General features: G+C 46.3%; 1 protein-coding gene across 1 annotated transcript in view; it reads left to right on the top strand.

Moving 5' to 3' along the window:
• The window catches only part of OTOG (otogelin), an 83,328-nt gene that overhangs the window by 27,598 nt on the left and 42,529 nt on the right, over positions 1-13,201 (top strand). Inside the window, exons 24-30 of the mRNA XM_027979353.3 lie at positions 4,129-4,236; positions 5,668-5,806; positions 7,497-7,631; positions 7,925-8,071; positions 8,377-8,496; positions 10,285-10,401; positions 11,090-11,246. Of these exons, the coding sequence (XP_027835154.2) occupies positions 4,129-4,236; positions 5,668-5,806; positions 7,497-7,631; positions 7,925-8,071; positions 8,377-8,496; positions 10,285-10,401; positions 11,090-11,246 (923 nt within the window). The remainder of the gene's footprint in view (positions 1-4,128; positions 4,237-5,667; positions 5,807-7,496; positions 7,632-7,924; positions 8,072-8,376; positions 8,497-10,284; positions 10,402-11,089; positions 11,247-13,201) is intronic.

Raw genomic sequence — 13,201 nt, 5'->3', positions numbered from 1 at the left:
CCAACCCAGGGATCTAATGCCGCTGCATCTCTTGTGTTTCTTTGCATTGGCAGGCAGGTTCTTTTTTTCTTTTTAATATAAATTTATTTATTTTAATTGGAGGCTAATTACTTTACAATATTGTATTGGTTTTGCCATACATCAACATGAATCTGCCACGGGTGTACACGTGTTCCCCATCCTGAACCCCCCTCCCACCTCCCCTCCCCATACCATCCCTCTGGGTCATCCCAGTGCACCAGCCCCGAGCATCCTGTATCATGCATCCAACCTGGACTGGTGATTCGTTTCTTATATGATATTATACATGTTTCAATGCCATTCTCCCAATTCATCTCACCCTCTCCCTCTCCCACAGAGTCCAGGTTCTTTACCACCAGCGCCCCCTGGGAAGCCCCATACAGTTTGCTGACCTTTGACAAATTTATACCCTCTTGTAACCCATACCTCCATCAAGATATAGAAAACTTGTTCCCCCTCAAAAAAATTTCTTGTGCCCTGTGTCTTTTCCCAGTTGGTATCTCCCTGTACCCCTTCACTGTAGTTTTTTATTTTTGGCATAAATAGGCTCTATCTGTTCCAGAACGTCATGAAAATGGTCATACAGTATCTACTGATCCATTGTTACATTTCCCAGCCATTTGTTTATTTTTATTGCTCAGTAGTATTCCATTGTATGAATGTATTATAATTAAATCATCCACTCAAATGTTGATACATATTTAGGTTATTTGCAGTTTGGGCTATTTTAAATAAGGCTGCTTTCTCTTGGAAGAGCACTTCAGTGTGGAATTGAGTGGTAGGGTAGATGTACAGTTCACTGTGTAAGAAATTGCCAAACTATTTTCCAGAGAATTTGTACCATTTCACACTCTCATTGTGTGAGAGTTCTGGCTGCTCTATATCCTCACTAACACTCAATGTTTTCAGTCTTTCTCATTTTTGTCATTTTAGTGAGAACATAGTCAAATAACATTATGGTTTTAATTTGTATTTCCCTAATGACTAGTGATGAGTACTTTTTCACGTGTTGGTTGGTCATTTGCATATCTTCATTTGTAAAGTGTCCAGTTAAGTCTTTTGCTCACTTTTATTTAGCTGATTTTTTAAAAAATTGAGTTGCAGAAGTTCTTTATATATTCTGGATGCAAGTCCTTTGTCGGATATATGTATAGCGAATATTTTCTCCTAGTCTGTGGTTTGTCTGTTCATTTATTTAAAATGTCTTAATATGTCCAAACAGTTCTGATGAGCAGAGGTTTAAAATTTTGGTGATATTTACCTTGGCACTTTTTTCCTTATGATGCTGTCTGTGTCCTAAGACATCTTTGCCACAATTCCAAAAATATTCTTCTATATACCCTCTAGGAGCTTTATAAATTTGGCTTTTACATTTGGGTCTATAGTCTATCTAAAATTATTGTATTTTGGCATCTGCTGTAAAATGGAGTCACTTCATTGTATTTTTTTCTGATGGATATCCAGTGGTTCTAGCCCCATTTCAGAAGGACTTTTCTTGTTGAATTGTTTTGGCATCTTAAAAAAAATCAATTGACTGTATAAATGTGGGTCTATTTCAGGACTCTTTCTTCTGTTTCATCGATCTATTTGTCTATCCTTAGGCCAATATCACTCTGTCTTGATTTCTGAAGGTTTATAGTAAGTCCTGAAATCAGAAGTTGATAGTGCCCTGACTTTGTTCCTTTTCAAAGTTTTTTGGACACTCCTAGGTTTTTGAATTTCCATGTAAATTTATGATAAACTTGTCAGTTTATACAAAATGGCCATTGGGATTTTGATTGGGATTGTGCTGAACCTATAGATCAGTTTGGGAGAACTGACATCTTCATACTAGTGTATCCTCTAATCTGCAAGTGGGTCACTATTGTTCCACTTCCTGGGCCTTCTTTAATTTCTCTCAGCAGTGTTTCCTAGTTTTCACCCAGAGGTTTACACATTTGTCATTGAATTATTTATAGATATTTAGTGTTTTTGCTGTTCATCCCATAGAAGTTGTCAAATTTATAGGGACATCAATAATAATTTTTTTTTGCCTGTTTGTTCTATCATTAATGGAGAAGAATGTTAAAATCTCCAATTATAATTGTGCTTTCATCTTTTTTCTCCTTTAGTTCTGTGAGTTTTTGCTTCTGATTTTGAAGCTCTGATACTTGGTGCATGCCCATTTAAGATTCCTATGTTCTGCTGATAAACTGATTTTTTAAAAAAATTAATTTATTAATTTTAACTGGAGGCTAATTACTTTACAATATAAAAGTGCACAGTCTTAGCCACAGGACACCACCAGGGAAATCTCTGACTCTTATTATTATGAAATATCCCTTGTTATTAGAGTTAATGTTATTTGTCTTGAAGTATACTTTGTGTTGGAGAAGGCAATGGCACCCCACTCCAGTATTCTTGCCTGGAAAATCCCATGGACGGAGGAGCCTGGAAGGCTGCAGTCCATGGGGTCGCTGAAGGTCAGACACAACTGAGCGACTTCACTTTCACTTTTCACTTTCATGCATTGGAGAACGAAATGGCAACCCACTCCAGTATTCTTGCCTGGAGAATCCCAGGGACGGGGAAGCCTGGTGGGCTGCCATCTATGCGGTTGCACAGAGTCGGACACAACTGAGGTGACTTAGCAGCATACTTTCTGTAAGTTTAATATAGCCACTCTGTCTTTCTTGTAACTAGTGTTTACATGGTGTCTTTTCCCATCATTTTGCTTTTCATTTATTTGTGCTATTATATTAATATTTCAACTATATCTTTGGGAAACAGAGTACAGTTGAGTCTTGCTTTCTTAGCCAGTGTTACAGTTTTCCCCTTGTAATTAGACAGTTTATGCATTTGCCTTTAATAATCAGATTGAATTTAACACTACAATCTTATTTGTTATTTGTCTTTGTTTTTTCTTCTTTTCTTTCTTCTTTTGGGTTAAGTAAATTTAGTCTTCTATTTTTTCTCCTTTATTTCATTTAAAATATATCTATATTAGTATTTTAAATCTGTATATTTTTAAATTTATTATTGTTTTGGCTGCACTGCATGATATGTGGAATTTTAGTTCCTCAACCAGGGATCAAACCTACGCCTCCTGCATTGAAAGTGCAGTCTTAAGTATTGGACTGCCAGGGACGTTCCTATATCCTGATATTTTTTGTTTTATTTTTGTAGTTCTCTAAAGATTACGATATGTATCTTTCATTTATCACCATCTACCATGAATTAATGTTTTCCCACTTTATGTAGACTACTTGCAACAGTCTGCTTTCCTTTACTTCCTTCTTGTCCTTTTTATTATTATTATCATACAGTTTACTTCTACGTGTGTTAGAACCCCACAATTAATTGACATTAAGTGAAAGTGGAAGTCACTCAGTCGTATCTGACTCTTTGTGACCTCATGGACTATATAGTCCCTGGAACTCTCCAGGCCAGAATACTGTGGTGTAGCTTTCCCTTCTCCAGGAGATCTTCCCAACCCAGGGATCAAAGCCAGGTCTCCCGCATTGCAGGCAGATTCTTTACCAGCTGAGCCACAAGGGAAGCCCAATTCAGGTCCAGTTGACATTAATCTTGCTCTCAATGCTCAGTTATCTCTTAAAGAAATTAAGAAATAATTTTAAAAAAATATTTACCACCATATTTTCCACTTTGGGAGTTCTTCATTCCTTCATGTGGCTCTGAATTTCCATCTTCCTGAAAAATTCCCTTTCGCATTTCTTTACAATGCAAGTCTACTAGTTACTCCATGAGCCACCTGGGTAGAAGGGTCCATGCCCATGCCCATGCTATGTTCATTAGTGTACAGCTAGTGTCCACGGGACAGCTGGCAACCAGCCTGGCCGGGGAGGTGTGGCTGGTAGAGCTGAGCCTTGCTTCCCGATGGATGGCAGAGACTTCTGAGCTGGGCCAAGCCTGCCTCTCATTTTCCAGTTGCTGAGGCAGCTCTGAACCTCACTGGGCAGGAGCAGGATGGTGGTAGGTACATGGTCACTGTCTTCCAGGGTAAATGCTGAGAGCCATCCCAGGGCATCCATGCGGCTACAAGGTTGTCCACAGGTGGCAGAGATGGAAGGGTGCTCTCCTGACCGTCTGCCTGCTGTGTCCTTACAGCCTGCTCAGACACGGGGATGCATGCTTTCTGCCAGAGGAGTGCCCATGCACTTGGAAAGGGAAGGAGTACTACCCTGGGGACCAGGTCATGTCTCCCTGCCATTCCTGGTAAGTGAGGGCCCCGTCCAGGCTCTACTTTTTGTTGGGGCTGCGGGTGGATATGGGATGTGTGATTGTGAGTACAGTCTAGCATTCCCCCTTCAACCACGTTCATATTTATCTTGTGTGATTGTGTGCTCTGTAGGGCTTTGTGTATATATACAAATATATGGACAGAAAGAATTTGAGGGGATGTTTTTGTAACTATAAATATCAATGTGAGTTTGTTCATACGTGTATTTGAACGTGTGTGCATGTGTGTTTGTAACCGTGATGATGTGTTTGCATATTTATAGGGTGTGTGTCAGTACATGTTCAAAATGCAGAGACTGCACTTATGAGTGTATATGCACATTCATGTGCGTGAAAAAGATGGACATTCAGATCGTGTTATTCCCATGATGAAATCCTCTGAACGCTCCCTGTCTCACTGCTGGCACAGCTACCATTCTTACCGTGGCCTTCTAGGACCTACGGGATCGGAACCTCTGTTACCTCCCTGAGTTCCTCTTCTCCTCCTCCTGTCTCTATTCTAGCCATGTTGTCTTCCGGAGTGTTCTTCAGGACCTTTGCAAAGGCTGTACCCTCTGCCCAGGACACTGTTTTTCCAAATGTCCATATACTTAATTTTCTCACACCATTAAATCTCTGCTCTCCTGTCCTTCTGTCCATCTTATTTAAAATTGCAACCCACCCCCACACACATTCCCAGTCCTTTTTATCTTGTTCCTTTCCCCACATAGCACTCATTACCTTCTAACTATCACCCACTCGGGGCTTCCCAGGTAGCTCAGCCGTGAAAGAATCCATTTGCAATGCAGGAGATGCAGGCTTGATCCGTGGGTTGGGATAATCCTTTGGAGGAGGAAATGGTATCCCACTCCAGCATTCTTGCCTGGAAAAGTTCATGGACAGAGAAGCCTGGTGGGCTACAGTGCATGGGGCCACGAAGAGTCGGACACAACTGAACCACTGAGCACACACACATTACCTACTCATGCTTACTTATTATTTTTAATCATTTAGTGTGTGTCTTCCTCCTTTAGAATACAAGCTTCACAAAGGCAGAGTTTTTGCTGTTTTGTTCACTGATGTAGCTCAGACTCCTAGAATAATGCCTGGCATATGGTAGATGCTTATTACTTGTTGAATGAATGAATGATTGGAGTGGCAAAGAGAGTGTGGATATTGGAGTTGAATTGATCTCAGGTCAGTCTTGGCTCTGTTGTTGATTGATTTAACCTTCTGAACCCCAGTGTCTCTTGCATAAAATGGGGACCCACCCTCGCATCCTTTGGGCCTTTGTTGGAGGTCGATGATGTTTGTTGGCACTCAGCCCAGGGGTACCCAGTGGGCACTTGATGGGCAGTGGCCCCACCGTGGGTGCTCAGGGTCGGGGGGGGGCAAGCCCTGTGAGGGGTCTGGGCACGTGTATTTCAGTGTGTGCCAGCGCGGCTCGTTCCAGTGCACCCTCCACCCCTGCGCCTCCACCTGCACGGCCTATGGTGACCGGCATTACCGCACGTTTGATGGGCTCCCATTTGACTTCGTGGGGGCGTGCAAAGTGCACCTGGTCAAGGTGAGCGCCTGCGTGTGTCTGCACAGTTGGCTCCATGGGTCCCCAGAGCGACTCATGCATAATTGGATGGTTGGGGCTGGAGGATCTAAGCCCTGGCGTTCGGCAGTTCAGAGACTCAAAGAGGTGCTGAGGAGCAAGATCAGGGCTGGACAGAGCCCACCAGTTATAAATACCCCAATCCCTGTCCACTCAACATTATAACCTTGCCCTTCTTGGGTGTCAATGGTTTTTCTGTCTGTTATAGTAAAAATGAATACCTTCTGGGCCCTCATTAGATGCCTGGTGGTCTACCAAGCCATTTTAGAGCATTATTTCACTTGATTCTTACAGCAACCCTAAATGAGAGAGTTTATTGAGCCCGTGTTAGAGATGGAGCAAATTGGGCTGAGGAAAGTTGGTATCTCACCCGGTTCACACACTAGTCAGTGACAGAATTGGGGTCAAGCTGGAACCAAGAAATCTGACTGGAGAGTTGGTGTGTAAAGGAGTCATGTGTTAAAGCCACCAGCTCACTCAGAGGAAAAGGAATGGTGATGTAGGAGAGCATCTTAGAGGCAGGATCCCCTCCAGGAGGAGAAGAGGGTACCAACAGGGCAGGTGGGAGAGGCCTCAGGCCCTTTGGCTAAAGCCCTGCCCATCCCATCAAATAATAGTAATAGTAATACCTTTTACGGGCTCCCCTTGTGGCTCATCTGGTAAAGAATCCGCCTGCAATGTGGGGAGACCTGGGTTTGATCCCTGGTTTGGGAAGATCCCCTGGAGAAGGGTAAGGCTACCTACTCCAATATTCTGGCCTAGAGAATTCTATGGACTCTATAGTCCATGGGGTCAGAAAGAGTCAGACATGACTGAGCGACTTTCACTTTCAATACTTTTTATGGAATAAGCCCTATCTATGGCGCAGACACTGTGCTGGGGTTTTTCATATAATTTAAATGATTCCGCGAGACTAAGATGATAGACCCTGTTTTATTTTATTTGTTAAATCTTAAAGGCTTTGCATGCTCTTCGCTAACATTTAAAACAATGGAAAGGCATGTGTTAAAAACGAATATCCCTCTTCACATCTCTTCTGTTCCTGTTGCCTGCTGAATAAGCACTCATAACAGACAGGAGTGAATCCTGAAGGAACATGAGTAGGATTACGCAATTTGCTTTCATCACTTGATAGTATACTTTGGGCATTATCTCATGGTTGGTAAATTTCTCATCTTTCTGTAGAATTCCACAGAAAGGATGTGCTCTAGTTTGTTTTATTATCCACCAGTATTTAAATACTCAATGAATATTTGTGTGGATGTGTCCCTAGACTCTTAGAAGTAGAATTTCTATAAAAGTTATCCCTTTAGAATGTTGTCTGGTGCCTGCAGATTGCCCTCCAAAAAGGCTTACACTACCATCATCAGTGTCTGTAAGACAGTGCTCCTTCCATCACATTCCCGTCAGCACCAGTCATCCCTATTATATATTCATTCACTCATCAAACACTTTTTGGAGAACCCCTACATGCACCAGGCACCCAAAACAAAACTAAGCTTCAGAGAACTGAAGTAAGTTGCCCAACGTCACACCACTCATATGAAGCAGGAGTGGGTTGAAAACCACGTCAGAGTCTGCATCCCTCTACCCTGTGCCTCTCAACAGAATCTCTTCTCGCCCTGGTTTATTGCGCTAACTTATTTCTCCCCAGAGCACATCGGATTTCAGCTTCTCTGTGATTGTAGAAAATGTAAACTGCTACAGCTCTGGCATCATCTGCAGGAAATTTATTTCCATCAACGTGGGGAACTCACTCATTATCTTCGATGACGACTCAGGAAATCCCGTAAGGCCTGGTGCAGGTGAAGGTTGTATCAACAGTTTGCCCGTTGATAGGGGGCAGAAGGGGGTTAAGGACTGGCTTCCTTATCACAGCACTTTCTCTTGGAGCCACTGAGTGATCAGCCCAGATTGAGTTCCTTGGTCATGACCAAGAACCCCGAGGTCACTGTCAGGACATGAGGGAGGCAGAGGAACTGGTGAACTCCTGGGGCTGGGCAGTGACTTGTTGCCAGGCCCAGCTGACCCAGCTACTGGGGGATGTTCTGGCCTCAAGAATGTCCATCTCTGTCCCCCTAGAGCCCCGAGAGCTTTCTGGATGAGAAGCAGGAGGTCCACACATGGCGGGCAGGGTTTTTCACGCTGGTGCATTTCCCACGGGAGCACATCACCCTCTTATGGGACCAGAGAACCACGGTGCACGTCCAGGCCGGGCCACAGTGGCAGGTAGTCACGTGAGCAGTGACCCTTATCGGTGCTGTGCTCCTCCCAGAGCCAAGAGCCCGTGGGTGTCCTTGCATGAGCTGTACCCTCGCCAAAGAGCCAGGTGCATCATACCTCTGTCCTTTCTGCCCTGCCTTGCCCTGGGCCCCTTCTGTCTGACTCTCCTATCTCTCTGCACTCTGTGACCCCAGTAGCTGTTTCTAGGCCCATGACAGACTCCTGGGCTCATAGCGACCCCCCCGCCACGCCCCTGCCACCTATGGTTCACCCTGGGAATGCCTGAAACTGATCATTCTCTCTTCTTTCAGGGCCAGCTGGCAGGACTCTGTGGGAATTTTGACTTAAAGACGGTCAACGAGATGCGGACCCCAGAGAACTTAGAGTTGACTAACCCGCAGGAGTTTGGTGGCAGCTGGGCTGCAGTCGAGGTAAAGCCTCTCCAGGCTGGCCCACTCCCCCCGCTGCAGATGGACCCTAGTCAGCACTGAGAGAGCCTGGCCACAGGTCAGGGCAGAAGGACATCGGTGCAAGGCTGCTCCCGCAGCCCACTGTCAGCCTCTGAGCTGGCGTCCTCAGCCCTGTGGTCTGAGGACAGGCACCATCATCCCATCTCTCAAGTCAGTCCCTGGACCGAGACGTGGTGGGAGAGCTGGGGCAGGGAAGCAGGCAGAGTCTCTGCCCTAGGAGAGGTGACCACCTAGTAGGGAAGATGAGGCTTGTTGAAGCAGGACCATTCTATCCATCTCTGTGAGGTCTAGCACAGAGGAGAGACCAAGTGAGAGCTACATGGGTTGAGGCAATCAGAGAAGACTTCCTGAAGGTGGCAGGACTAGTGTGGTACTTAAAAGATAGACCATATTTGGATGGCTGAATGTATCAGAGAGAAGACCTCTGAGAGGGTGGACAATATTATCTGAGGCAGAAATTATAGGAGATGTCTCTGAGGTTTGGAAGATGTCTGACTGAGGCTGCCAAGCTGTGAGGGGCAAGGGGACAGCACTGAACTGAGAGCAGAAGGCCTGGGTTCTTGTCTTAGACCATCCAGGGACTTGCTTGGTGATCTTGCATAAGCCCCAGCTTCTCTGTGATCTGTGAAGTGAAGGAGCTGGAAGAGGAATGGTGGATAGATTTTACCTCCTGTGACAAATCTGATCAGTCAGATGAGGCTGCCTGGGAAGCCAGGCTGAGAAATGCCAGCCCTTGTGTCAGGATCATCTGGAAGAACTGCAATTGATTAGTTATGTCTGCCATGGATGCTGCATTAGAGAGTGGTGATGGGAATGTTACATATTTGCCTTTCCTGGACTGAGTGGTCTTCCGTTCCTGATTCTCTGTTGGAGAGTAGACGGAGAGAAGCCTGTATAGACTGGAGTCAGGGGAGCAGTTAGTCATGGCATGGAGCTCAGGGAAATCCTGAGATGGGACTAATGTTTTCTCAAAGCCTCAAAAAAGTGTGCTCTTAACAGAAAAGCTGAATGGGTGATTAACTTTCATTACTTCCCTCCTCTTACCCACCCCCTAATGTTGTTTCTCTCTCAATAATTCCTATGGGCACACTCTAGGATGCTCAAGTGACAATGTAGGCCCAAGGGTGGAGGCTCAGCAGATGTCAGGGTGATCTGTATTCATTCACTGTCGCAACATACCTATAGACTTAACAGCATCCAGTCACACACACGGATTATCTCACAGTTTCTGTGGCTCAGGAGTCAGGGTTCCGACTCGGTTCTCTGCATACAGTATCACAGGCTGCAAGTCAAGGTGCCAGCCAGGGCTGGGCTCTCGTCTGAAGGTGTCCCTGGAGAGGGCTCTCCTTTCCCAACCACTCATGTGGCTGTTGACAGCATCTGAGAGAACTTTCATTTTTTTGCACGCTGTTGGCCCGGGTTGACCCTCAGCTCCTAGAGACCACCCACAATTCCTGCCATGTGCCATTCACAGTCAGCGAGAGAGGGCCTCGAGCCAGATGGGCCCTGCAGGCTTACGTAACATGATCATATGCAGTCACTGACACACACCCACATCCACGCATCACCTTTCCCATCTCTTGTTGGCTGTCAGTTTGGTCCCTCCCACATTCAAGGGCAGGGGATTATCCAAGGACATGAACACAGGAGGCCAGCATCAAGGGAGATGCTCTAGGAGTCCCTCCACCACATCAGGCAGTGGGCGTGTGAGGGGTCAGGAGGTCAACTGTGCTGCCTTTGCCCCCTCAGTGCCCAGACACTCTTGACCCCCGAGACACTTGTGTCCTGAATCCTCTCCGAGAACCCTTTGCCAAGAAGGAATGCAGCATCCTGCTCAGCGAGGTGTTTGAGACCTGCCACCCTGTGGTGAGTGGATGCCGGGCTTTGCTGCTCCTGAGACCCACCCCCTCGCCCCGTCACCTCCCTGGAGTCCCTTCTGCCCTCAGACCCTCTGCCGTGCCTTGGTCTAGAGGGGAGACTCACCTCTGCCATCCCCTGCCTCTGGCCTTTTCAGATGACTCTGTCCTGTTTCCCCGGACAACCCAGGACAGACAGACAGTCACAGCTTCTGTGCCCTTTTCAAGCCTATCTCCTTATGTCTCTTCCTCCCAAGCAGGCTGTTCTTCTGAATGGTGAACACAGATCCCTCATGCTGCAGCAGCAGCCCTCAGAGGAGACAGAGGAGAGCTGGTGCTCAGCTCTGCACGGGCCCCTCTGGGGCCTCGAAGGCTGCTGTCAGACCCGTCTTGACTGTGTCTGGCCCTGGATGGGGGTTCACCCCCCACATCTGTTTCTTAGCCGCACCCTGAGGCTCTGGATCCTATAGCCTAGGCCCAGAAAGGAGAGAGCTTAGTTCTCAAAAGCGGGGTCTGCCCAGGCCACGGAGTTAGCGTTTCCCTCTGAGCTGCCTGCCTTCTGCCCTCACCCAACATGGGCAGCGCACACCATCCTTCACACTTGTGCTGCTCCCTGGGGCTGAGTGGCATCAGCCCAGAAGCTAAAGGGCTAACATTTAGGGCCTGTCCTCTGACCTCTGACTTCTGACCTCCTCCAGGTCGACGTCAGTTGGTTTTACTCAAACTGCCTGACAGACACGTGTGGGTGCAGCCGGGGCGGCGACTGTGAGTGCTTCTGTGCCAGTGTGTCCGCCTATGCCCACCAGTGCTGCCAGCATGGGGTGGCCGTCGACTGGAGGACCCCGCGCCTCTGCCGTGAGTGTCCAGACCCATCACCTGAGGGGGACAGTGGGGCCCCCTCTCTGGGCAGGCCTGAGGGGTCCCATCACTCTGGTGAGCATCTGTGGAGTACTTACCATGTGCCAGGCATCAGCATGGCTTGTTTATATAATTCCTCAAGTTATCAAGTACCCAGGTGGCTCTAGTGGTAAAGAACCCGCCTACCAATGCAGGAGACATAAGAGATGCAAGTTCAATTCTGGGTCCAGAAGATCCCCTGGAGAAGGGAATGGCTACTCACTCCAGCATCCTCGCCTGGAGAATCCCATGGACAGAGGAGCCTGGTGGGTTATAGTCCAAAGGGTGGCAAAGGGGTCAGACATGACTGACACAACTTAGCACGCGTGTACCCTGTGAAACAGGACTGTTCATTCCTGTTTTACAGTTGGAGAAATGGGTTAGAGAGAGATTCAGTAACATGCTCAAGGTCACAGAGGTTGGTGGAGGAGCCAGGGCTCATCTCCATGTGGTCTGGGTGCAAACCCAGGACTGTGCTCCTGACCAGTTCACCCGATAAGTCAGGAGCCCTGGGTTCCAGACTCAGAGCTGCATTTGCAAGCTGTGTGACCTCAAACTAGATCTCCAACCTCTCTGGGGCTCAATTTTTTTATCTGAAAAATAGGAATAGACCTGTCCCACAAGGTTTATTGCAGGGGTCAAAGGAGACAGTGAGTATGAAAGCCCCTGTCAGCTGAGACACATGAAGGCCTATCAGAGACACCACAAGATAGTAGGGTTTTTTGACCATTGGTGGTCTACAAAATGCTTTTGGTTGCACACTCCTATCAAGTAAAAACATATGCACATTCACACACACACACATACATATATATACATAGGTTCAGTTCAGTTCAGTCGCTCGGTTGTGTCTGACTCTTTGCAACCCCATGAACTGCAGCATGCCAGGCCTCCCTTTCCATCACCAACTCCCAGAGTCCACCCAAACTCATGTCCATTGAGTCGGTGATGCCATCTAACCATCTCATCCTCTGTTGTCCCTTTCTCCTCCTGCCCTCAATCTTTCCAAACATCGGGGTCTTTTCAAATGAGTCAGCTCTTCACATCAGGTGGCCAACATATTGGAGTTTTGGCTCCAAATAAGTCCTTCCAATGAACACCCAGGACTTACTTCCTTTAGGATGAACTGGTAGGATCTCCTTGCAGCCCAAGGGACTCTCAAGAGCCTTCTCCAACACCACAGTTCAAAAGCATCAATTCTTCTGCTCTCAGATTTCTTTATAGTCCAACTCTCACATCCATACATGACCACTGGAAAACCATAGCCTTGACTAGATGGACCTTTGTTGACAAAGTAATATCTCTTTGTACATGTACATGTATACATGTATATATATATATATATATACGTACATACACATACACACACATGCGTGTACATGCACATGTATACATATATATACATATATGGAGAAGGAAATGGCAACCCACTCCAGTATGCTTGCCTGGAGAATCTCATGGACAGAGGAGCCTGGTGGGCTACAGTCCATGGGGTCACAAAGTATCAGACAGGACTGAAGCGACTGCGCGTGCTCTTCTGGAAGGAGAAGGGAACATGTCTATTGAGGATCCACTGTGTGTCAGGCTCTGTGCCTTCTGTGCATTAAATCATTTAATATTCAGGATGAGGGAAATGCAAGTGAGGCCAGTGCCTGGAGCCTAAGATTTAAAGGAGTACCGAAAGACTCAGTAATCAAGATAAATCACATTTTCAGGCAATACTTTTTAAAAATCAAAACTAATGCAAGAACATCTTCGATGAATAAAATACCACAATTTTAGTAATAACAGGCTCAATATTATTGATTTTTCTTTTTGCCTCAGGCTCCAATATGGCTCAGCAAGGTGCTGTCACTGATTTTTGTCTTTGTTTTAAAATTTTGATATGTTGTTCATCATGGATATTTTTCATT

The sequence above is a fragment of the Ovis aries genome, chromosome 15 (assembly GCF_016772045.2).
Source record: "Ovis aries strain OAR_USU_Benz2616 breed Rambouillet chromosome 15, ARS-UI_Ramb_v3.0, whole genome shotgun sequence".
Classification (NCBI taxonomy): Eukaryota; Metazoa; Chordata; class Mammalia; order Artiodactyla; family Bovidae; genus Ovis; species Ovis aries.
This window is presented reverse-complemented; position numbering and strand designations above follow the sequence as displayed.